The 25667-nt window shown below is 43.8% G+C and overlaps 1 protein-coding gene across 14 annotated transcripts in view; it reads left to right on the top strand.

Annotated features, from left to right (window-relative positions):
* LOC118720525 (BTG3 associated nuclear protein) overlaps positions 1 to 24849 on the top strand; it is a 144380-nt gene extending 119531 nt beyond the window's left edge. For 13 of the 14 annotated variants that reach the window (XM_036440546.2, XM_045582611.1, XM_045582610.1 and 10 more), the window contains one exon: positions 1677 to 2310. In XM_036440546.2, the coding sequence (XP_036296439.1) occupies positions 1677 to 1748 (72 nt within the window). In that variant the 3' untranslated portion in view covers positions 1749 to 2310. Of the gene's footprint in view, positions 1 to 1676; positions 2311 to 22837 lie in introns of those variants that run through there. The other variant, XM_045582613.1, reaches the window with a different exon arrangement.
* The last annotated feature ends 818 nt before the right edge of the window (positions 24850 to 25667 follow it).

Raw genomic sequence — 25667 nt, 5'->3', positions numbered from 1 at the left:
ACTTAAATTCTTATTCTCCTGACTCACCGTGAGGTCCCGGTTGGCCCAGAGTTTGGGAAGGGGTGTCCTAAAGAAGGTGTGTGCCTCACCCCCCACTAGACTCCTCCAGCCGCTCCCACAGCCCAGGCTCTTCCCACTCTGAGTAGTGTTGGGCTTCCTCAGAGCAGTGGCCCCAGAGGCCCTTCCACTGTGGGGCAGGATGAAGCATGGCCTGGAGCCGGTGATGGGGTGTATGTGTGGGGGGAGAGGAATTCTCCCTGACCAGTTTTCTGTTGTGATTTAAGAACAAACCTGTCCTAGAAGAAACCTCCCCTGTGTACCCACCTCGTCCCACGCCAGGTGAGGGTGTCTGATATCCACACTGTTGTGAAAGGTCGTGTTTAAAGGCAGTTCACTCCTGTGCTGGGCAGGCACAGAGGTTGGCACGGTGTGTGCTCTTCAGGTCTGGGGCTTCTGTGGTGGGTCATCTTGCATGTTGTAGGTTTGTCGTCATTACAGATTTCAGAGTTGAGGAAAGCTGTGTCCATTTTAGCCGCTTGCCACTTGGCTTCCTGGCATCATATTTGTCTCTGTTCACACCTGGCAGGTCTCGAGATCCATTCCTTTAGGACAGATAGCAGAGCAGAGAATGAGATGTATGCTTACTGTCCCAGCTTGTTGCTCCTCTCCTGTCTGCAGACACCAGCTCTGTCTAGTCCACTTTCCCTCGTCCAGAAATGTGTGAGGAAACCCCCATCTTGTCTGTGTTATCTGGCCCCTTTTTTGTTGCTTTTTTATGGGCTCTTAGACAGCATGGGCGATGCCTGTGCTGAGTCCTTCGTCTGAGACTGGAAGGCCTCTGCTTCAAGGAAGCACTGTTAAATGCCATTTGTATAGTATTTCAAAACCTCAGCCTTGAACTGCAGTAAGGGTTGTAGCGCCAGCCCCCATGCCCAGGGACTTCTGCCTTCCAGTCTGTGGCTTTCTTTGTCTCTTTTCAGTTGCCATGCCGGGCCCCTCCAGCTAAAGTTCCTGCCAGGGAAGCTGGGACTGCCTTTGAGGGTCTAATCTTTGTGACATTGCCTTTGACAGGCAGCTTAGAGGACCCTAAAAATCCCAAACTCTTCATCTGGGAGCCAGTTCTGCATGGTTTAGATGGACGACTGGTGACTTATTCCAAGATTATATTTTTCCCTTTAATGTATCTTAACATTTTAAATATGCATTTAAAATGTCTTAATATCTATGACTCATTGTTTAGAACTTATGTCTTTAAGGGGAAAAGCTAGCTGTCCCTAAAATGCTTTTTTGGAACATTGGAACAGTTTTTAATAAGAAAAGGCAAAATGATAACTGAAATTCTAGGCAAATATATTAGTTTAAATATATTGTGTTAACCACTTCAAGAATATCCCAGTGATAAGCAGGGGGTAGGAATAGGAAATCAGCACCTGAGCAAGCAGGAGGTCCCGCAAGGAGGGATCACAACCTGGATTCGTCAGAGCTGCTGCGAAGCAGCTCAGGTTTTGGGAGAGTCATCACTCAAAGCAGGGGTGCACTTAGGAGCCGGACCTTTCAGCTCTGCTGTGTGTTTGCTCTGTGTGTGAAAACAGTTGGTGTTTTGTGACCGGTGAGTGTCCTGGACTTGAGTTGGTGGGTACTTTTATAGAAAAGCCCTCCTCTCTCCCCTCTTGCAGACGGCCGAGACCCTGCAGCCCACCCTGCAGCCCGAAATGCAGCTTGAGCATGGAGCCATCCAGATCCAGTGATGTAGGGAAGGGCTGCTTGACCATGACAGGACCCAAGGTGGAGCCGTCGCCGCTCTCAGTGCCGGCTACAGCCAACCACCCAGTTGTACACGCGCCCGGCCCCGTGGCTTTGAATGGAGGTGACCGCACATGTTCTGTTAAAGTGCATCTGGAGCCTCATCCACCGGGGAAAGTATCCCAGTAAATGACAGATGACAACAGCCGCCAGCCCTCCAGAAGACCCCTTCGTTTGAGTCCCACTGTTGGTATCCAGAGAAAGAGTGGGAAGCACAGTGTGGATTGCGTTAAGTTCACGCAGAAAATCAAGAACTACAATATTTTTCTCTGTTTAAACAGCTTTTTTTTATTTGCTATGGTGTTTATAACAAAAAAAGAAAATTATAAAAAAAAAAGGAGTAGCAGAAGCCTTTTGCTGTGTGCTCTGTTCAGTGAAATGAAAATAGGTATTTGCAGAGACAACTAACATTTTGATGGAAATATTGCTTACCTACTTTTCTAGGGGGAAATGCTCTCAGCACTGTAATTAAGCATTTTTAATGAAATAAATGTATTTATGACCACAGCAGCTTTAATGTTATTTCCTTTGAAGAGGTGGTTTGCCGAGGCCAGCCTTCCTCCTGGTGGGTGCTCAGGGATCCCCCACAGTTCTTTCCACTGTGCTGACAGTACTTGTGGGGTTCTTGCAAAGGGAAGGGTGTAGCTTATTCTATCAGAACCCTGTAAGGGCCCTGGAATGTCAGCTCCCCCATACGCAGAGCGCTGCCCAGTGGAGTGCTCCCTCTCAGGCATAGGCGTCCCGAGACAGTGGGAGCCTGCTTTAGTATTGCAGGTAACCCGGTCTGTCACATGTCATGACCATTGCCAGCTCCAAAAAGTTACAGCTCCAGGGCTTCTTAGAGAAAGTCATGTCCAGAGGAGCCTGTCTCATCATCTAAAATTAAAACACAAAGGCAGATTTTAAATGTCTAAGGAGTTCACTATAATCATGCCTATGATTGTTGATTCACTAAATGTTTAAACTCATTAAACAAAAGTGTACACATATAAAAAACAGAGAAATCAGTTCCAAGCACAGAGGTGGTTTGCACTACATGTGATCAGCGTGTGGGGCCTGCTTCTCTCACACGGTTTTGGCAGTTACATTAGTGGGGTTTGTGAACTTCATAACAAAATCGTATTCACTGTCTTTGTCTATGACTGCTCAATGCTTTTTCTGGGGAGCATTAAAAGTTGCCATTCCAAGTAGTCCTGTCTCTTCCCCACTCCACCCCATGGGGGTTCCTGGACTGGATCGTTTACACCAGGGCATGCTGGAGGGTGAAGATGGGGGTGGTGACAGCATGTTTAAATTTCATGCCTCTATGCATCCTCCAGGAATGGTCATGGTGAAATGAGGACTCAGAACCTCCCTGGATAGTCATCTGAGAGAGGAGATGGACATGAGAAAAAGACCAGTCATAATGCTGGAAGGAAAAGGTCTAATTTAACACGTATCTGGACTTCCAGATGGAGGGAATAGAGAGAACAGTAGAAATATAACACTTAAAGGATTCAGGAAGCAGAATAGATTCCAAGTAGAAGTAAAAATAAATCAATGCCTGGACACACACAGAACATTAAAGACAAAAATAATTCTGAAAGCAGCCAGAGAGAAAGGTGAGACCACCTACAGTGGAATGAAGGAACCATAGCAAACTGCAATCACCACTGGACCTCTGAAGCAGAGGGTAGAACCAATGAGCACGGAGAGAAAAATATTATCTACACAGAATTGGGTCTGTAGGGAAACTGTTGTTCAAAAACACCGGTGACGATCATGATTTGATCCAGCAGTTCCATTCTGAGGTGTACGTGCAGGAGAATTGAAACTGTGTGTCCACATGTAAACTTATATGATATAAGAATATTCATAGTAGTACTATTCACTGTGGCCAGAACTGGGAGACAACCAGGTGTCCATCAAAGGATGAATGGATAAATAAAATGTGGTCCATCACCACAATGAAATATTATTCAACCATAAACAGAAATAAAGCTGAGTCTACAACATGGATGAACCTCAAAAACATCATTCTGAGTGAAAGAAGCCAGTTATAATAGGCTGCATATTATATGAAATGTTCGGAATAGACAAATGCATAGACAGAATGCAGTTTAGTGGTTGCCAGAGACTGGAGGAAGGGAGAAGTTAGGGATAAGGGGTTTATATTTGAGGCGATGAAAATGTTTGGGAATTAGTGGTAATGTTGCCACTATAAATTTACTAATAAAGCCATTCAATTGCACACTAAGAAGGGTAAATTTTTGGAATATAAATTATATCTCAAAGCTACTAAGAATTACTTGCAGATGATTCCTCAAGAAAGGAAGTAGTAAAGGATTTTCTTCAAGTGAAGGAACGGATTCCAGGAGGAAGTTCTGAGCAAGAAGTAGTGGTGAACAACTAAAACAGTAAACACACAGATATGTCTAAGTACTCTGTACAAACCGTCTCACAATGAAGTTGTCTAAAACAATAAAATATTGGAAAACATTACAATGTAAGTTGAGATGGCCTGGAAAGGTGTTGAATGGTTTTAAAGCTCCCTGTTATTGCCCTGGAACAAAAGGATCAGGATACTGTACAATCTTAAGACATGAAACTCAACTATCTGTGACGAACATTTAAGAAACAGTATGTAAACAGTGAGTGAGCAGTGGGGTATTTCCACTATGAGATCAAGGAACTTGACCTACCTGATGTGCAGAGCACACATTCTTCCATGTGCTTTTCGGAACTCCATCGAAGTTGGCCACAGGCCAGACCAGAGAGAAGGTCAGATAAGAAATCAAAATGGGAATTAGTGGTATGTTGCCACGACTCTCTAAATTCTTTTTAAAATCCTCATCTGAGGGTATGTTTATTAATTTTTTTTTGAGAGAAAAGAGAGAGAAGAGAAGGGTTGGGGAGAGGGACACAGAGAAAAACATTGATTGGTTGCCCTCTATACACCCCCAACAGGGAATTAAACCTCAAACCTAGGTATGTGTCCTGACTGGGAATCGAACCTACAACCTTTTGGTTGTATGGGATGATGTTCCAGTCAACTGAGTTACCCAGCCAGGGTGGGAAGGTATTTTTAACTGACAATTAAATATGACAAGTTGGTATAAAACTTATGGAATCCTTTGGTTGTATTTCCAGAACGGGATCATATGGCAGTTCTATTTTGAACATCCAGACTGTTTCCCCTTGTAACCAGAGCAATTTATAGACCCTCCACCACAGCACAAGGGTTTTCTTAACTCCACATCCCCACCAGTCCTTATTATCTCTTATATTTTTTTATAATAGCCATTCTAGCAGGTGTAAGGTGATACCTCATTGTGCTTTTGATTTTTCTGATGAATAGTGACATTGAGTATCTTTTTGTATATGTTGGCCATGTTTGTCTTTGGGAAAGTGTTTATTCAGTTCTTTTGTTTTCTTCTATGAGTTTTATGTTGCAGGTCTCATATTTAAGTCTTTAATGTACTTAAGATTTGTGAGTGTTGTTGTTTTTTAACCTTTTTCCTTGTATTTATTTAAAATATATTTTTTATTGTTGACAGTATTATACCGATGTCCCTCATTTCCCTTCTACCTAGCCCCCACTCCACCCCAGGCCTTCAACACACTATTGCCTATCTCTGAGCTATGCTTATAAGTTCTTTAGTTAATCTCTTCCTGCCCCTCCCAACACCCTTTCCCCTGAGATCTGTCAGTCTATTTCATTCATCCTGGACCTGTTTTGTCTCTGGACCTATTTTGTTCATCAGTTTATTTTGTTCCTTAGATTCCACATGTAAGTGAGATCATGTGATATTTGTCTTTTTCTGACTGGCTTATTTCACTTAGCATAATAGTATCACGATCCATCCATGCTGTTGAAAAGGATAAGAGCTCCTTCGTTTATGCAACTTCATAGTATTCCATTGTGTGACTGTACCACAGCTTTTTTATCCATTCATCTACTGTTGGACACGTGGGCTGTTTCTAGATATTAGCTATTATAAATAACACTGCTATGAACATAGGGATGCATATATTCTTTCTGATTGGTGTTTCAGGATTGTTAGAATATATTCCCAAAAGTGGGATCACTGGGCCAAATGACAGTTCCATTTTAAATTTTTGAGGAAACTCCATACTGTATTCTACTGTACCAGTCTGCATTCCTACCAGCAGTATATTAGGGTTCCCTTTTATCTGCATTCTTGCTGAGACTTAATTGTTGATTTACTGATGGTAGCTATTCTGGCAGGTGTGAGGTTTTAATTTGCATCTCTCTGATGATTAGTGACACTGAGCATTTTTTTCATATCTCTTGGCTATTTGTGTGTCCTCTTTGAATAAGTGTCTATTCAGGTCCTTTGCCCATTTTTTAGTAGACATGTTTGTCTTCCTTTTGTTGAGTTGTATGAGTTCTTTATATATTTTGCAAATTAACCCCTTATCAAATGTATCATTGGCAAATATGTCCTCCCATACAGTAGGTTACCTTTTCATTTTGAGGATGGTTTCTTTTGTTGTGCAGAAGCTTTTTAGTTTGACACATCGCATTTGTTTATTTTTTCCTTTGTTTCTTTTTTTTTTTTTTAATATATTTCATTGATTTTTTACAGAGAGGAAGGGAGAGAGATAGAGAGCTAGAAACGTCGATGAGAGAGAAACATCAACCAGCTGCCTCCTGCACACCCCCCATTGGGGATGTGCCTGCAACCAACGTACATGCCCCCAACCGGAATCGAACCTGGGACCCCTCAGTCCGCAGACCGACGCTCCACCACTGAGCCAAACCGGTTTTGGCTCCTTTGTTTCTTTTGCCTTGTGAAATGTATTGGTGAAAATTTTGCTATGTGAGGTGTCTTGAGATTTTACTGCCTATATTTTTTCTAGTATTTTTATGGTTTCACGGTTTACAATTAAGTCTTTTGTCAATTTTGAGCTTATTCTTGTGTAAGGTGTAAGTTGGTAGTCTAGTTTCATTTATTTTTCCATATACCTGTCCAGTTTTCCCAGCACCATTTATTGAAGAGATTGTCTTTACTCCATTATATGCTTTTGCCTCCTTTGTCAAATATTAATTGACCATAAAGGAGTAAGTTGATTTCTGGGGTCTCTGTTCTATTCCATTGATCTTTTTTCCTGTTCTTGTGCCAGTGCCAGCTTATTTTGATTACAATGGCTTTGTAGTGACCCCTCCAACTTTATTCCTCTTAAGATTGCTGAGGCTATCTGGTGTCATTTTTGGTTCTATACAAACTTTTGTTCTAGAGCTGTGAAATATGCTGATGGTATGTTAGTAAGGATTGCGTTGCATCTATAGATTGCTTTGGGTAGTGTGGACATTTTAGTGATATTTTTCCAATCTGTGGACACAGAATATGCTTCCACTTGTTTGTATTTTTCTTTATTTCTTTCTAAATGTTCTACAGGTTTTTGTTTTTTTTTCAAGTACAAGTTTTTCCTTGGTTAAGTTTATTCCTGAACTTGTAGAATGACTTTTGTACATCTATGGTATGATCATGTGATTAAAAAATGCTTTTTGTTAATCCTCACCTGAGAGGGTGTGTGTGTGTGTGTGTGTGTGTGTGTGTGTGTGTGTGTGTTTATTTTAATCCTTGCCTGAGGATATTTTTCTATTGATTTTTAAAGTGGAACAGAGGGAGGAAGTGGGGCGTGGGAAAGGGGGAAAGAGAGAGAGAAAGACAGAGAGAGAAAGACAGAAAGAGAGAGACACACAAACATTGACATGAGAGAGTCATATCAATTGGTTGCCTTCCCACTTGCCCCTACTGGGACTGGGGATCAAGCCTACAACCGAGACACATGAAATTGAGTCCATGACCTCCAGTGCATGGGCTGATGCGCTATTTACTGAGTACACCAGCCAGTGCATGGGTGGTTCTCTTATAGCCAGCATATATATGGGTCATGTCTTCTTATCTATTCACTATGTTGTTTCGTTGAAGCATTTAATCCATTTATATTTAAGATTATTTATAGGTACTTATTTATTGCTATTTTTAATTTTTATGCCTATTTTCATTTCTCTCTATATATATTTCTTATTGAAACAGTCCCTTTAGCATATCTTGCAATGCTGTGATAACAAACTACTTTAGCCTTTTTTTCTTCTTTTTTTGGTCTGGAAAGCTTGTTATTTCACCTTCAATTTTGATTAATACTCTTGCTGAATAGAGTAGTCTTGGTTTCAGTAGTCTTGCTTATCATTACTTAGAATATTTCACGCCATTTTCTCTGGCCTGTAGTGTTTCTGTTGAGAAATCACTGGCAGCCTTATGGGAACTCCCTTGTAGGTAACTGTTTCTTGCTGCCCTTAAGATTCTCTCTTTGTCTTTAAAGTTTTATCATTTTAATTATGATGTTTCTTGGTGTGGATCTCTTTGTGTTCATCTTGGTGAGGATTCTCTGTACTTCCTGAACTTGTGTAACTTTTTTCTGTACCAGATTAGGGAAATTTTCTGTTAATATTTCTTTTAAACAGGTTCTCTACCCCTTGCTCACTTTCCTCTCCCTTTGGTATCCTTATAATGTAAATGTTGTTCTGTTTCCTGTTGCCCTAAGTTCCCTTAAACTATCCTCATGCTTTTTAAGTGCTTTTTCTCTTTGTTGCTCTAATTTTTTTCTACATTGTCTTCCAAATCACTGATTCCATCATCTGCTTCATGCAGCCTACTTTGAATTCTTTCCAGTATATTCTTGATGTCAGATATAGTATTCTTCATTTCTGACTGGTTCTTATTCATGGTTCCTATTTCCCTTTTTATGCTGATCTATTTCCCACTAAGTTCCTTATAGTTCTCACTTAGTTCCTTGAACATCCTTATAATCATTACTCTGAATTCTGTGATATATTGTTTATCTCCATTTCATTTAGTTATTTTTCTGAAGATTCCTCCTTTTCTTTCATTTGGGGATTTTCCCCCCTCCCTATTTTAGTTGTCTCTTTGTGTTTGTTTCTGTGTATTAGAATTGCTATGACCGAAACTGGTTTGGCTCAGGAGACAGAGCATCGGCCTGCAGACTAAAAGGTCCCAGGTTCGATTCTGGTCAAGGGCATGTACCTTGGTTTCGGGCACATCCCCGGTAGGGGGTGTGCAGGAGGCAGCTGGTTGATGTTTCTATCTCATCGATGTTTCTAGCTCTCTGTCCCTCTCCCTTCCTCTCTGTAAAAAAAAAAAAAAAAAAAAAAAAAAAAAAAAAAAAAAAAAAAAAAAAAAAAAAAAAAAATCAATAAAATATATTTTTTAAAGAAGAAGAAGAAGAGGAGGAGGAAGAGGAGGAGGAGGAGGAGGAGAAAGGAAGGAAGAAAGAAGAAGGAAGAAGAAGGAAGGAGAAGGGAGGAAGGAGGAAGAAGGAAGGAGGAAGAAGAAAGAAGAAGAATTGCTATGACTCCTAGTCTTCGTGTTGTGGCCTTTTGTAGTAAATGTACTGTGGGACCCAGTGGTGCATGCAATCACCTTAAACTGCTGAGATGGATGTTCTAGGAGTGCCCCATTTGTGGGTTATTTGGGCTCTTCTGTTATAATTGGGTCTTGATTATTGTTGCCCCATTTGTGGGTGAGATCTCCTCTCAGGCTGGCTGACTGTGAGACTCAATCCCAACTAGGTCATGAAAATGAAAACTATTCTATAGGTACACTGGCTGGTGCAGACATGTGTTTGGGGGAAATTTGTCCCTACACTGTTGTCCTCTGAGATTTTCCTGCTATCTGGCTAAACCAGGATGATACAGATTGCCTCATGAACTGGAATTCTGACAGTTTAGGAGCTTAGTATCCCAGGTCACAAATGATTAAGAGGACTGTACAGGCAATAGCTTTTCTATGATCTCTTTTCTGATGGCTTCACCCAAGTATGGAAGCTCAAAGCAACTTGCAGACTCCCAGCTGCCACCTAGCTGGTTTAGTTATCTAAAACAGGGCCACAGCATTCCCTAAATATATTTCGTATTCATGAGGTAGTCTTGGAAATCTTTGCTCCGGACATAGTCCTCCACCTTCTGCACCAGTGTGCCTACCATGGACCCAAGCCATCCGAGGTGCACTGGGTGCCCTCACCACCACTCCTCGGAGCCCTACATCACCCGACTGAGTTGTTCTATAATAGGGGTCCAATGTCATTCTTTTGCATGTGAATATCCAGTTTTTTCAGTACCATATATTGGAGAAGCTGTCTTTTCCCCATTGAATATTCTTGGTTCCCTTGTGAAATATTAGTTTGTATATGTTGTATTTATTTCTGGGCTCTTGGTTTTGTTTCATTGTTCTATGAGTTTATTTTGATGGCAGTACCTTATGTTTATGTTTTGATTGCTTTAACTTTGTAGTATAGTTTGCTACCAGTAATTGTGATATCTCCAGCATTATTTTCTTTTTAAAGATTGCTTTGGCTATTTTGGGTCTATTGTGGTTTCATTGAGAACTTTAGGATTTTGTTTCTATTTTTGAAAGGGATTGTATTGAATCTGTAGATGGCTTTGGTTAGTATGGACATTTTAAACAATGTCCATGTTTCATAGACATGGCATATCTTTCCATTTATTTCTCTTTCATAAATGTCTTTAACTTTTCAGTGTAGAAATCTTTCACCTCCTTGAAAGATTTGGTTAAATTTATTCCTAACTATTTTATTATTTTTATGCTATTATAAATGAAATTGTTTTATTTATTTATTTTTCAGATAGTTTGTTGTTAGTGTTTAGAAATGCAACTGATTTTTATACATTGGTTTTGTATCCTGCAAATGTACTGAATTTGCTTATGTTATTGTTTTGTGGGGGGAATCTTTAGGATTTTCTCTATAGATCATATCATATATAAACAGACAGTTTAACTTCTTCCTTTCTGATTTGGATGCTTTTCTTTTTCTTGCCTGATTTCTCTGACAAGGATGTCCAGTATCATGCTGAATAGAAGTGGCAAGAGTGGGCACTCTTGTCTTGTTCCTGATCTTAGAGGAAATTCTTTCAATCTTTCACCGTTGAGTGTGGTGTTAGCTTTGAGTTTGTCATATAAGCTTTTAATATATTGAAGTGTGTTCCTTCTACATTGTATTTGTTGAGTTTTCATCATGAATGATATTGTATTTTGTCAAATGCTTCTGCATCTATTGAGATGATTATATGATATTTATTTTTCATTCTATTAATGTGGTATATAACATTCATTGATTTGCTTATGTTGAATCATCTTTGCATTTTAGGGACAAATCCCACTTGATCATATCAATGTGCTGTTGAACTTGGTTTGCTTGTATATTATTGAGATTTTTTGCATCTTTTCATCAGGAATATCGACTTGTAATTTTCTTTTAATCTTTATTATTGAAAGTATTACATAGGTTCTCATTTTCATCCCATTAACCTCTTCCAGCCCTTTCCCATCCCTCCCTTCCCCCAGGCCCTCATCACCACACTGTCTGTGTCCAGGGGTTATGCATATGTGCATATAAGTGGCTTGTAGTTTTCTTATAGTGTCCTCATCTGGCTTTGGTATCAGAGTAATGCTGGCCTTGTAAAATGAGTTTGGGAGTATTTCCTCTTCTTTAATTTGTTGGAAGAGTTTGAGAAAGATTGGCCTTAATTGTTCTTTCAATGTTTGGTATAATTCACCAGTGAATCCCATCTGGTCTTGGGCTTCTCTGTGTTGGGAGGTTTCTGATTAATATTTATCCATGCCGAAACTGGTTTGGCTCAGTGGTAGAGTGTCGGTCTGTGGACTGATAGGTCCCAGGTTCGATTCCGGTCAAGGGCATGTACGTTGGTTGCGGGCACATCCCCGGTTGGGGGTGTGCAGGAGGCGGCTGGTCGATATTTCTCTCTCATCGATGTTTCTGGTTCTCTCTCTTTCTCCCTTTCTCTCTGTAAAAAATCAATAAAATATGTTTAAAAAAAATATTTACTATCCTTAGTCATTCTTGGTCCCTTCAGATTTTCTATTTCTTCTTTTTAAAAAAAGTTTTTATTGATTTCTGAGAGAGGAAGGGAAAAAGAGAAATAGAAAAACCAATGCTGAGAGAGAATCATTTATTGGCTGCCTCCTGCACTCTTCCTTTTGGGGATTGAACCTGCAACCTGAGCAAGTGCTCTGACCAGGAATTGAACTGTGACCTCCTGGTTCATGAGTTGATGCTCAACCACTAACCACACTGGCTGGGCTATTTCTTTTTGATTCAGTCTTATTTCTAGGAATTTTCCAACCATTTCTTCTAGTTCATTTTTTGGTATATGATTTTTTCATAGTCATCTCTTACGATCCTTTGTATTTCTTGGAATCATTTGTAATGTTTTCTCTCATTTATGATTATATGTATTTGTGTCTTCTCTTTTTCTTAGTCTAGCTAAAGGTTTGCCAGTTGTGTCTTTTATTTCAGAAACCAGCACTATGAGCAATAGATACATTTACATTTGTTATATCCTCTTGCTGAATTAACCCCCTTATCCTATATAATAAAAGCCTAATATGCTAAATGTCCAGTTGTCTGGTCAGCCGATCAACCAATCAAAGCATAATATGCTAATGATATGCTAAGGCCTTTCAACCACTCGCTATGACGTGCACTGTTCACTAGGGGGCAGATGCTTCAACCAGTAGATTAGCTTACTGCTGGGGTCCAGCTGACAGGGACTGAGCAAGACGGGTCGGACATACACTGGAGCCCTCCCGTGGTCCCTCCTTGGCTGGCCAACCTCTCCGCATCCTTCCCCACCCCAAGTTGTGCACCAGTCAGGACCCTTGGCCTAGCCTTTGCCCTCTTGCAATCTGGGACCCCTCGTGGGATGTCGGAGAGTCAGTTTTGGCCCAATCCTGCTCAATGAAGGAGCTGTCCCCTGGTGGTCAGAGTGCTCCCACAGGGGGAGTGCTGCTCAGCCAGAAGCCAGGCTCACAGCTGGTGAGCACAGCAAAGGTGGCAGGAGCCTCTCCCACCTCCACAGCAGCGCTAAGGATGTCCGACAGTCAGCTGGGAGTGGGCCTAAGCCTGTGGTTGGCAAATTGCGGCTCGTGAGCCACATGTGGATCTTTGGCCCCTTGAGTGTGGCTCTTCCACAAGATACCATAGCCCGGGCAAGTCTATTTTGAAGAAGTGGCATTAGAAGAACTTTAAGTTTAAAAAGTTGGTCTCTCAAAAGAAATTTCAATTGTACTGTTGATATTTGGCTCTGTTGACTAATGAGTTTGTTGACCACTAGCCTAAGCCATCAGTCAGACATCCTGTGAGGGCTCCTGAACTGTAAGAGGGTGCAGGCTGAGGGATTCCTCCCTCTCTCCCCCCCTCCTCCCCAGTGCAAGAATTTCGTGCACCAGGTCTATAGTCGATAATAATAAAAGATTAATATGCTAATTAGACCAGATGTCCTTCCAGACGATCTTCTTGACGAAGCCATGCTGTAAGAGGAGCCCAGGTGCTGGTGGCTGGAGGGAAGTCAGGGTCCCGGGTGTGAGAGGGAAAGTGCTGGCAGCTAGGGGAAAGAAGGCCTACCCTTGCATGAATTCTGTGCATCGGGCATCTAGTCATTATATAATGACCTTTGTCTCTTGTTACAGTTTTTGACTTAAAGCCCATGATAACCCTGCTGTCTTTCCATTTTCATTCCATATATTTTTCATCTTTCCTTTTGTATTCTTAAAGCTAAAATCAGTCTTTTTGTAGACAGCATACAATTGAGGTGCCTTTTTTAATCCATTCAGCCGCCATTTGATGCTTTTTTTTTTTTCCTTTTTACATTTAAAGTAGTTATTGATAGGTAAAACTTAATAATACCATGGTATTGTTTTTGGCTATTTTATTGTTTCTCTTTTCTTCCTCTATTTTATCTAGTAGTGTGTTTTGATTCTCTTCTTCTTCAAAAAAATATTTTTATTGATTTTAGAGAGGAAAGGAAAGAGAGAGAGATAGAAACATCAATAATGAGAGAGAATCATTGATTGGTTGCCTCTTGCATGCTTCCTACTGGGGATCGAGCCTGCAATCCAGGCAAGTGCCCTTGACCGGAACTGAATCTGGGACCTTTCGGTCCATAGGCCCACACTCTCCAGTGAGCCTAGCCAGCTAGGGCTGATTCTTTTCTTTTGATCTTTTGTGTATCTTCCGTAGGTTTTTGCTTTGTGGTTACCATGAGACTTACATAAAACATCTTATAAATATAACAGTCTTTTCAAAGCTGATAACCACTTTGATCTCATACAAAAACCTTACTACATTTTCATTTCCTTGCGCTCATTTTTTTTCAATGTTGCTGTTTACATCATTTTATATTCTGTGTCCATTAACAAATTATTGTAACTGTACTTATTTTTAACAATTTTGCCTTTATATTTAACACCAGAGTTATGTGATTAACACACCATTGTATTAGTGTTAGAGTATTCTGAATTTGACTATATACTTACCTTTACCAGTGTAAAATTTTTATTTTCATCTATTTTTTTTATGTTACTGATTAGTGCCCTTTTATTTCAGCTTGAAGAACTGCTTTAGCATTTCTTATAAGACAGGTCTGGTGGTGATGAACTCCCTCCATTTTTGTTTAGGAAAGCCTTGATCTCTCTTCCATGTCTGAAGGACAACTTTGCCAGGTGTTCTTCCAGTAGCTTCTTCCTTTCAGCACTTTGAATAATACTTCTCCCGACTCTCCTGGCCTCCATAGTTTCGCCTGAGAAATGTACTGGAGGCTCCCTTGAATGTGAGAATTTTTTTCCTCTTGTTCCTTTTAAAACTCTTCCTCTGATTTTAGACAGTTTTATTATAATGTGTCCTGTTGAAAATCATTTTGGGTTGAAATTTGGCAGAGTGGGCAGTCAATGAGCTTTATGAACTTGGAGATCTAAATCTCTCCCCAGGTATGAGAAATTCTCAGCCACTATTTTTTTTTAAATAAGCTCTTTGCCCCTTTCACCCTCCTCCTTCTGGTACTTCCATAATATCTAGTTGTTGTTTTTAAATGATATCTTTAGGCTTTCTTCACTCCTTTTCTTCTTGTTCCTCTTTCTAGATGATTCAAATGGCCTGTCTTCTAGTTCGCTAATTCTTCTGCTTATTCAGTCTGCTATTAAAGTGCTCTCCCAGATTCTTCATTTCAGACATCATATTTAACTCTAAGATTTCAGTAAGTTGTGTTTTTTTAAAAACCACAAGTTTTTTGTTTCTTTATTGAACTTGTCATTTTGTTCATTTTTCTAATTTTGTTTAATTAGCTGTTTCTGTGTTTTTTTTTTAGTTCACTGAATTCCTTTAAAAGGTTATTCTGAATTCTTTTAAGATATTTCATAGATCTGCATTTCTTAGAGTCAGTCATTGGAGTTTTTATTAGCTTCCTTTTGTGGTATCATTTTTCTTTGAGATTATTCATGATTCTTTAAATGTACACATTTGAAGAACTAGGCACCCCTTCCAGTCTTCATATAATGACTGTGGCAGGGAAAGTCTTACACCACCTATCCTACCCAGGAACCTGAGTGGAGTTCTTGGGTAGGCCACCCTGGTGCCTGGGTCAGCAGGTGAGCACGCCTGGTGCTTGGGTCCACAGGGTTGGGCCTGGAACCTAGGCTCACTGGGACAAACTGGCACCTATCACTCTGGAGTCCTTGGTGAAGTTGAATACTCTCCTTTGTGGAGGTTGTCTCTCTGTGCTGGGTGCCTGGGCTTGGAGGGAGGAGTGACAACATGAAACTCTTTTTTACCCTCTTCAATGGGTTTTTTCTTATCTAGGCTTAACCCAGGAGCTGTTATCTCTCACATGGAATCTTTAGCTCTTCAGAAGGTATTTTCATGCATGATAGCTGTTCAAATTAATGTTTCTGGGAGGGGATGAGCACCAGAAACTCCTATTCTGCATTTTGCTGAGGTCACTCTTCATAGTGCCTATCTTCAAGTAATCTTAACCTATAATTTAAAATCTTGTCACAAGAAGAACTCCAGGCTCAGAAGACTTTACCGAAGTTAAATGTTTCAGATGTTTAAGAAAGAATAGCAATCTGTTATAAACTCTTCCACAGAACAACAAGAAAAGAGGTTTGTGTCCCATCTTGTTTTATGAAGCAATATAATCTTGACATCAAAACTTGAGAAGTATGTTATAAAGAAAAGAGAGAGAAAGAAAGTTATATGACAGTGTTTCTCTTGAAAATCCCAGACAATCCTAAGCAAAGTATGAGCAAGCGGATTCAGTGATATTGAGTGATGATATGTCATGGACAAGTTGGATTGGCTTCAGGAATTCAGGTTTTGTGTAATATTTTTAAAAAGTAATAAATGTGTTCATCTCATCAACAAAGAAAAAAACTACATGATCATCTCAATAAATGCAGAAAAATCATTTGTACAACTCCACACCCATTCATGATTAAGAGAGCTGTTAGCAAACCAGGAATGGAAAGGAACTTCCCTAATCTGATCAAACAAGAACTCTGTGACACACATCCCACATAACTGTGAGATAGCAAAAGCTTGCCCCTGAGGTGGGACTGAACCAAGGATGGCTGCCCAGCGCCACTTCTACTTGGCACTGCACCACAGAACGTAGCCAGAACAGAATTAAAGGTAGACGATTTGAAAAGCCCAAAATGAAACTCATTGTTTTTTTTGTTTTTTCTCTTTTTTTTCTTTCTGATGATATGGTTATTTAAAAGAAAAGCCAAAGAATTCCAAAAGCAAAATATTAAAAGCAATGAGTGAATTTTGCAAGATTGCTGGACTCATGCTCAACATAGGCCAATTAATTGTATTTCTAAATATCAGAAACAAACAATAATGATCATTTATAAGTTTTATTTATGATAACCTTCCAGACACTTCCACATAGAAATAATCTAACAAAATATACCAGAGACAGAAAGTGGTGAAATATTATTGAAGAAAAGTGAAGAAAACCTAAGAAATGGAAGTATAGGGCATGTTTGGGATTGCAAGCCTTAATAATGTAAAAAAGTCACTTCTTCCCTAAATGGTGGATTCAGTGCTATTCCAACAGAAATTTAAGCACCGATTTTTGTGGAAATTGACACTCTTATTCTGTAATGTATTTGAAAAATACAAAAGGCCAAGACTAGTGAAGACGGTGTTGAAGACTTTGGACGACTGACATGCACCCATAAAGCAAAGCAGTGTTGGTGTGAGAGTCATCCTGTCCAGAGGGCAATGGGCAGGATACGGAGCCTGAAAACAGACCCCCTCACACAGCCTTCTGGTGGATGATCCAGAGACACTGCAGCTCAGTGAGGAAGGGCACTGTTGTTAATAAGTGGTTCCAGGTCAACTAGATATTCATAAAGGAAACAATTAGGAATCCCCATCCCACAACTTACACAAAATCAGTTACAGAGAAAACTGTGAAAGGAAACAAAATTTTTAGGAGAAACTAAGATTTCTTCATGGCCCTGAATTAGCAAAGGTGTTTTAAACTGAATACTGACTGTAGACCTGGCCAGTTTTGCTCAGTGGCTGGAGTATAGGCCCAAAGACTGACGGGTTGCAGTTCAATTCCTAGTCCCAGTCAGGGCATGAGCAGGAGGCAGCCAATCGATGTATCTCTCTCATGTAGGTGTTTCTCTTTTCCCCCTCCTCCCTCCCTTCTGCTCTCTCTTAAAAAAAAAAAAAAAAAAAAAAAAAAAAAAAAAAAAAAAAAAAAAAATCAATGGAAAAAATAACCTCACTCTTCAAATAAGGATTAAAAAAATATATACTGACTATAAAGGAAAAGAATGACAAATTGGTGTTCATGCCAATTGAGAATTTTGGTTCATTAGAGACTGCATTACTAAAAGAGGACAGAAAATCAAGCCAGAGTGGGATGGATATTTGCTATTCTTTCAGCCAATAAAGGACTTATTTATGAGAGGCAGTCAGGTTATGTTACCTGTAAGGTTATACAGACACAACTCCCATGTGTAGAGGGACCAAGCACAGGGGTGCTGCTAGGAAGCCCGTAAAAGAAGGAATGGAGATGAAGGAGGAAAAGCCAACCTGATCTTTTTCAGAAATGAGGGTTATAACTCATTTGTTACTGCTGAATTATTTAATGGTTAATTAATTTTTGTCCCCCCACTTCACCTCTTAAAAAGACAAAAGGCATGATCACATGAATAGACATGCAACAAAAAAAAGATCTCCAAATGGCCAATAAATATCTGAAAAGGTGGCTCAACCTCACTGATCAAATCAAAACCACCATGAGATACTTTCAGAATGGCTAAGATTTAGAAGACTAATGATCCGGAGGAGGTGAACTCCGGGGCCTCCTATGCCACAAGTGCAGGGCCCTGGGAATTGATAAAACCACTGAGGAAACTGAGGCACCTTTTGCTGAAGTGAGCACATGCACACGATCGTCAAGCAACCTCCCGGGCTCTGTCCAAAAGAACCCGGGCACATGTGCTTCTGAGGACATGCCAGGACTGCTCCAGAAGCAGATTGTGAGCCCCAATGGGAACTCCTCAGATGCCAGTCACTAGCAGAATGAGCAACTCTTTTTTTTGTTGTTGTTGTTAAGCCTTACCAGATATTTTGATATTTTTTCCCATTGATTTTTCAGATTGGAAGGAGGGAGGGGAGGGGAGGGGAGGGGAGGAGAGGAGAGGAGAGACAGACATTGATTGGTTGCCTCCCTCACGTGTGTGAAGGGGGCTGGGGACAAATATGCAACCCAGGTACATGCCCTTGACTGAGAATCAAACCTATGACTCTTTGGTGCATGGGCCGGTGCTCTAACCACTGAACAACCAGCCAGGGCAGAAAGGACAACTCAGTCAACTCATTCCATGAGATACAGAATAGCCATGGAAGTGAACAAACACATTGTCGCTCCTGCAGTCACACGGATGAGTTGCGTGTACATAGTGTGGGAAGACACTGTTCCAGCCTCCCAGAGCCTGGCGTCTTTTTGAGGGCATGCACATTGTAAGAAGGAGTGCTATGGTTGCAACTTATCTCTGTCATTCTTCAATTTAAACTTTTTTTTTTTTTTAATAAAACACACACTCAAAAGGGAAAAGTTTGCCACTAGCAGACAAGCATTTAAAGAACTTTAAAGACTATACTTTTGTCAAAGGGAAAGTGATCCCAGATGGAAGACCTGAGATGCAGAAGGAAAGGAGAGCAGAGAAAGTGGTAAATGTGTGCGTAGTCTAAAAACTGAAACTATTCTATCTTATAAAAGAGTAAAATGCAAATTAACCACCACTCTGCTACATCCACAAGCCATGCCCACCAGCCATTCAGGAGTGAGTATAGAAATTAACCCAACCAAGATGGCTGCAGCCACGGAGAGAACAGGAGGCTTGGGTTTCCCCAGCAATGAAGGAAGCTAAACTTTCTGCATACTCTGGCCGCCCCAGGCCTCCACTCAAGGCTACAAAGTTTCAATTATAGAAGATAAATAAATCCCAGATACCAGGGCCTCCACTTGGCCACCCTGCAAACCACCACAGGTCCCTCTCCTCTCCCAGGCCACTCCACACCCCAAGGGAACACCCACCCCTGATCTGGGACACCCTTTAGGAAAAAACAACTGGCCCCCACCTATGCACCAGGCCTCTATCCTATCTAATAAAAGAATAATTTGCAAATTGACCATCACTCCAACACACATGATGGCTGCCCTATGTGGTCAAAGATCCTGCCCCCATGTGGACACAAGATGGCAGCCACAAGATGACCAGCAGGGGAGGGCAGTTGGTAGGGACCAGATATGCAAGGGAGCGGAGTTGTGGGCAATCAGGCTAGCAGGGGAGGGCAGTTAGGGGTGACCAGGCTGGCAGAGAAGGGAAGTTGGGGGTGACCAGGCCTGCAGGGAAGGGCAGCTAGGAGTGACCAGGCCTGTAGGGGAGGGCAGTTAGGGACAAACAGGCTGGCAGGGGAGCAGTTAGGCATCAATCCGGCTGGCTGGGAGTGGTTTAGGGGGTTATCAGGCTGGCAGGCAGAAGTGCTTAGGGGCAATCAGGAAGGCAGGCAGGTGAGCAGTTAGGAACCATCAGTCCTGGATTGTGAGAGGGATGTCCTACTGCCCATTTAGGCCCGATCCTACTGGAATCAGGCCTAAACAGGCAGTCAGACATCCTTTGAGGGGTCCCAGACTGGAGAGGGTGCAGGCTAGGCTGAGAGACACCCCCTCGCCACCCGTGCACAAATTTTGTGCACTGAGCCTCTAGTAAGCAAAATTTTGTCTTATGGGGCTTTAAAAAAATAGAATTAATATATGATGAAAGGAATTAGAGCAAAAATCTCAAGGAAAGCTAGACTATTGCCAATTTGGCCCAAGACAGTGGGCGATGTCTGTGGCTGGTGTCGCAGCTCTGCGGGCAGAAAAATTCCAGTTTCCCAGTCAGTTATCATGTGAACATCAGATAGATCATCCCCAGGACACCCAGAAAGTGGTCGCTAAACATTCACCGAGTCTGGTATCTGTGATTCTGTATTGCTTTTCTTGAAAAGATTCTCCCAAATTACATAAGCTGTAGGCCCCACAAAACCTGAATTTGTCTTCCATCTTGTCACCAACTCCCTGTTTGCTCAGAGAGAAAGAGTGGGAGAGCTGAGTGGCGGGAGGGCCCAAGAAGAAGGGACACTGAAGTGGACTGGAGTGCGGGCAGAGGTCTGATTGTCAGCTTGGTTCCTGTGCGTCATCCCTCTGACCCCTCTGCTCACAGGCCACGCATCACCACTGCCTGAACCCTAAGTGGATCTGAACCCCAAAGTTGGGGCCCTTTTTGGGGGGGACAAGCAGCAGTCTCTCTCCTGAACAGGCCTGTGCAGTCCTCTTGGACCTGCCTGCCATGGGAAATGGACCCAGAATGCCTCCTGGAGATCCTTGCCCAGCATTCGCCTGCCCATGGGCTGGGCTGGCTTAAATTTTGCTTCCAGGTAGCTCTATTTGATCATGTCCTTCTGGTCCTGCTCCACCAGGCTGTCAAGAGGAGGTGAGCGGTGCGGCCTTGCTCCCTGGCTGCCCCGGCTGCTGACTGCTCCCTGTGAGGCCTCCGGGTATGACCACACAGGGGCCCCTGGATCCCAGCCAGGTTGGGTGCGTGTGGATCAAGGCTTCTCTATGGACCCCCAGGCTCTCTCTGCTGGGCCTGGGGGGCAGCATACCTTAGTGAGGACCTCATGCTGGCCACAGGCCTGGGGCAGCCCCGGAACTCCCTGAGCCCCCTGGCTTATCACAGCCAGCCAGCTCCCTCTCACTCGCTTCCTCCAGCCTTCACCTCATCTGTGACGGGGGTTCTCGAGAATGATCTCAGTGCCGTGGGCGTAGCTGACTCAGGCTGTGGGCTACTGATGACAAGGAAAGCCTGTGTTTGGGCTCTGCTCGAGTTTACCACAAACCTTGCGGATAGACTTCTTGTGTCCCCAATAAAGTTTGCTTTCTTCTCATGCTTCTCTGGCCAGCCAGCCGGGACCAGGCCTCCAGAGGCCTTAGGGTCTTGCCTGGATGCCTAGAGGTTTCAGGCCCCAGCCCCCACCGCCTCCCTACTCAGCTGGTGGAGTCATTTTGCCAATAAGCCACAGCTGGAGTGCGGGTACCTGGACAAGGGTGGGCTCTCTTTCTCCCATAGGACATTGGTCAGTGTCTGAAGACATTTTGTTAGTCACATTGGGGGGGGGGGAGAGGAGGGGGTGTGCCACTGGCACCTACTGGGTGGAGGCAGGGCCTGCTGGTGTAGGAGTTGGTATGAGGAAAAGGGAGGGAGGGAGAGGGATTTACTAAAGGCTCCCATTTCGCCCTAGCTGGTTTGGCTCAGTGGATAGAATATTGGCCTGTGGACTGAAGGGTCCCTGGTTCGATTCTGGTCAAGGGCACATGCCTAATAGGGGGACGTGCAGGAGGCAGCCTATCAATAATTCACTGTCATCATTGATGTGTCTGTCTCTCCTAGCTCCCTCTCTGAAATCAATAAAAAATATATTTAATAAAATAAAATAAATGCCTTCATTTCCCCATCAAGGCCAGACGCTCTCAGGGCCCAGCTGGCTTCCCATCCTTATGTGGGGGTGACAGTAGAGTAACATAAAAGGGCAGAGGGGAGAAGTATGTGGAGGGACACCCTGACCCAAGGGTATTCTCACGCTGGCATCTGAAATGCACCATTTACTGGAGGCGTGGACAGTGGGTGGACTGGGCCAGGACCTCCTGTGGATGCTCAGGGTGCAAGGGACATGCCTGTCCCTTGGGGCCTTGCTCAGACCCATGGCCCTAGGGGTTCCTCTTCAGTGACCCTCTCCCTGTTATGTCCTCATTATCCTCCCAGCCCTGGCCCCTCCTCTGGGGTGAATCTCCAGGCAGCAGAATGTGCGACATAGTGTGTATGTGTGTGTGTGTGGGGGGGGGTGGGGGTGGGGGGAGGCATTGCTCAGATCAGGAGGGGCAGCAGAGAAATGAGCAGAGGTGAGGAGTGGAAGGACCAGTCTTCACTCCCAGGGACATGTGGATGAGACAGCAGCTCCACACAGAGGTGAAGGAGTGCCCTGCAGAGAGCGCTGCCTGCCAGTGTGCAGGAAGTGTGGCATAGGGTGAGGGCCAGCCATGATCTCCACAGCCCAGCACGTGTCTCCTGCAGACACAGCCTTCCACAAGCCTCAGTGTGAGTCAGACTCAGAAAGACAGAGTCCGCCTGAGCCCGTCCCAACCTGGCTGGGGAGCAGAGGATCCCTCTGTGTTTGGCACGGGATTGTCACACAGAGCTTCCTCCCACCTTCTTTAGACTGTGCAGCTTCCTCATCTGTTCCCACGTGCTCCACCTTGGCGCTTGGCTGTTTTCACACTAGGCCTGGTGTCTCCTGGAGGTGAGATTCCAGCTGGGTAGGAATGGCAGGAAGTGGAGCTATGCCTCTCTATGCGTCCAGCGGGGCACGGGGTAAATGTTTGTCTCGTTACTGGCCATTGATTGTTTAACCTTGCCCCACCCCTGCAAGGTTACTTTCCCTCTTTATTATAAATAAGTATTTTGTAGAAAAGTACTTGAAAACTAGATAAAGATCTCATGCTTCCTCAAACTTGTTTGTCTATTTGTCTGAGTATGAACTCACGAATTACAATTTTTTTCAACAGGGTGTAATCTGTTGCTCTCAGTACGCCCCGTCCAGCTGGCTCTCCGGGCATTGACAGTGCCCAGGCTCTTGATGGCTTCCCAGCCATCTGATGTGTCAAGATGTTCCAGAAGCATCGGGTATTTTTCCTGCCCAGACTGGAATCGGCTGTCTCTCCAAGGAATCCTGGTTACTGTTAGAGGAAGATGGTATTTAGAAACCACAATCTGGGTGTTGGGGGTGCTCCTGCTCCCACTGTCCAGATTCAGCCCTCCCAGTGAGCAGAACTGGGCGTGTGTGTGTGTGTGTGTGTGTGTGTACAGATAAGTGTGTATGTGAGTCCACACTCACACATATGTACACCCGCATGAGTGCATTCACTCACTCACACACTCCTTCCATCTTTATCTGCCAGTGAGTTTCCCTAGTCAGCCACTGGCTGGCTTCCTTCCCTTGTCGAGCGGTCTGTTTTCACCTCATTGACACCCAGCATTCTTCACTCGGTCCAGGCCAGGATTCCAGGCCCGGAAGAAGCATCTCCCTCAAGCCTGTAATGTGACGGAGGGAGCACTGGCTCACCCGGAAACCTGGATGAGCGGCAGGACTCAGTTTGCCATGGAGGTTCTTCCAACAGATTTCTGGCCTTAGCTCTGCTCTTTATAAGAGCAAAAGTTGAAAACCCTTCCTGTGCATCGATGAGAGAATGGTCCCTTGACCTGTGGCTTGGGCATCAGCCATCGAATTCTTGACTCCTGACTGAGGGCCGGGTCAGAGGGCAGGGAGGTAGTTCTCCCGTGAAGCCTGTGGAGGTGAGAGGAGAGAATGCTTTGGAAAAACAGCTTAGACTTGGCCCCAGGACAGCACAGGAGGAGAGAGCACTCCGCCCCGTGTCCCTGGGGGTGCCGAGACTCCTTGTTTGCTGGGGTCATGATGGAGCCCCCAGCTTCACTCCAGAAGACACCCCACACCCTTGCTGTGGAATAGCAGTGCCTTCTGCTCACTGGACTTGCTGTAGAGCAGGGGTGGGGAACGTCCGGCCCATGGGCCATAGGAGTCCTGAGAAATCATTTGGTCTGGCCCTGCCAAAGCATTAGGAGTGAGTTAATTAAATGTTTAAACAAATATAACAGGGTAGTTTTTGATAATTTTGTATGGCCCAAAATGATGTTATAGATATTCAAATGGCCTTTGGCATTAACCAAGTTCCCCACTCTGCTGGAGAGTAAGGGAGGGGCAGAGAGATGCAAGTCCCATCAGCACCTCTAGTGAGTCGGTGTTTGCCGGCCCTGCCTTCCCTCTGCTGCTGCAGGTGCGCCTGTCTCCACCTGGATGTGTCAACCAGAAGGGAAAGCACTCCTGACTCCGGCCCATTTCCTTTGTTGAGGCGCCTGGACAGGGTCGAGCCTGTCTTCCATCCTGAGAGATCCCTATTTGCTCAACCGACTACTGTGCTCTGGCCTGTAGGATCCCATCCTCCTTTCTCCCCTGGTTGGGCAACAGAATGGCCTAGCTGGAGCCATAGCACTGAGGGGCAGGTTTCCACGAGGGTCAGATAGAGAGGCAGGATTAGATCCCCAAGCTCTGACCTTTCTCCCCACCCCACAGGGCTGGATGGGTTCCCTAGGCCCCAGGGCCCCCCATCCCCAACAGCTTGCCTTGAAATTAAAGGGGTGCCGGGGTAAGAGAACATGGGCCAGAGTGATCAGGAGTCAGGAAGCAGGTTCTGACTGGTGCCGAGGCCCTCAGCCTTCACTCCATCCTGCCCAGGTGGCCTGGACCCCACTTGTCAGCCAGCCCTTTCTCAGCTGGAAGTTCGTGGTGCTAGTCCCCAGGTAACTCCTACCGAATCGAGTTCTGACAGTACCCTCTCAGGTGTCAGAGGGGCCTCCTTATCCCACAGTAGTGGTGGGAGACCAAAAGCTGTGAACCACACACTTCATGTCAGTGAAATGTATGGTATGTGAATTCCATCACAATGAAGCTGTTACTTGTTCTAGTTGTAATAAATTAATGAAAACAGCATAACTCTTGGTACTTGAATATGCTTTCTGTCGCTCCTTTGCTCTTTCAACAAATAGATGTAGAAGGGAGGTCAGCACCGTCTTCATCTCCAACTTCCTGGTGAGGCTGCCATGTGACGGGTTCAGTTGTCCGGGTTGGACTGGGTACTCTGAAACTAACCCACCCTGGCGAATGAGCAGCTGCAGTCAAAACCATTGGTTTAAATCTGCCAGGGCCATGCTTATAAAGTTTTTTCAGGCCTTGTTTACAAAATAGCTCTTGGTTAAAAAGTGGAATCCAGCAAGTACTGGCAGTCCACAACTTAGCAAATTATGTTTCTGGAAATGGTGGTCTAACCTGAGATGGTTTATACTTAATCACATTTTGCCGCAGGAGAAACTGCCATGGTGCTGCGGAGGGCAGGATGCCCAGCCTGGCTTCGAAACAGAAATGGCCACGAGCACTGAAGTTAACCGATTGTTACCTGCCTTGCAGTTTCCCAGCTGCACAGAACCTCGTTCAGAAGGAAGCACACTAGAGAAGTCCCCGTGCTTGTAACTCCTGCGGCTCCTTCAGACAGTAGAGTCCAGGACTCAGAGCTTCCATCTTGTATGGAGAGCCAGAGCCCGTGGGGGAGCTTACATATGTAAGGAACTCTGTTTTAGGGAATTGGCTCTCACGGCTGTGGACTGGCAAGCCTGTGTTCCTGGGGCAGGGCTGAAGCACCAGCAGCCGACGCTGCTGTCCAGAGGCAGACTTGATTCTTCCTCGTGGAAACCTCAGTGTTTCTCCCCAAGTCCTTCAGCTGAGTGGGTGGTGGTCTCTGTTACCGGAAGTCGGGCACAGAGGTT

The sequence above is a fragment of the Pipistrellus kuhlii genome, unplaced genomic scaffold (assembly GCF_014108245.1).
Source record: "Pipistrellus kuhlii isolate mPipKuh1 unplaced genomic scaffold, mPipKuh1.p scaffold_m20_p_17, whole genome shotgun sequence".
Classification (NCBI taxonomy): Eukaryota; Metazoa; Chordata; class Mammalia; order Chiroptera; family Vespertilionidae; genus Pipistrellus; species Pipistrellus kuhlii.
The sequence above is the reverse complement of the archived record's forward strand: the minus strand, read 5'-3'. Positions and strand labels throughout refer to the sequence as shown.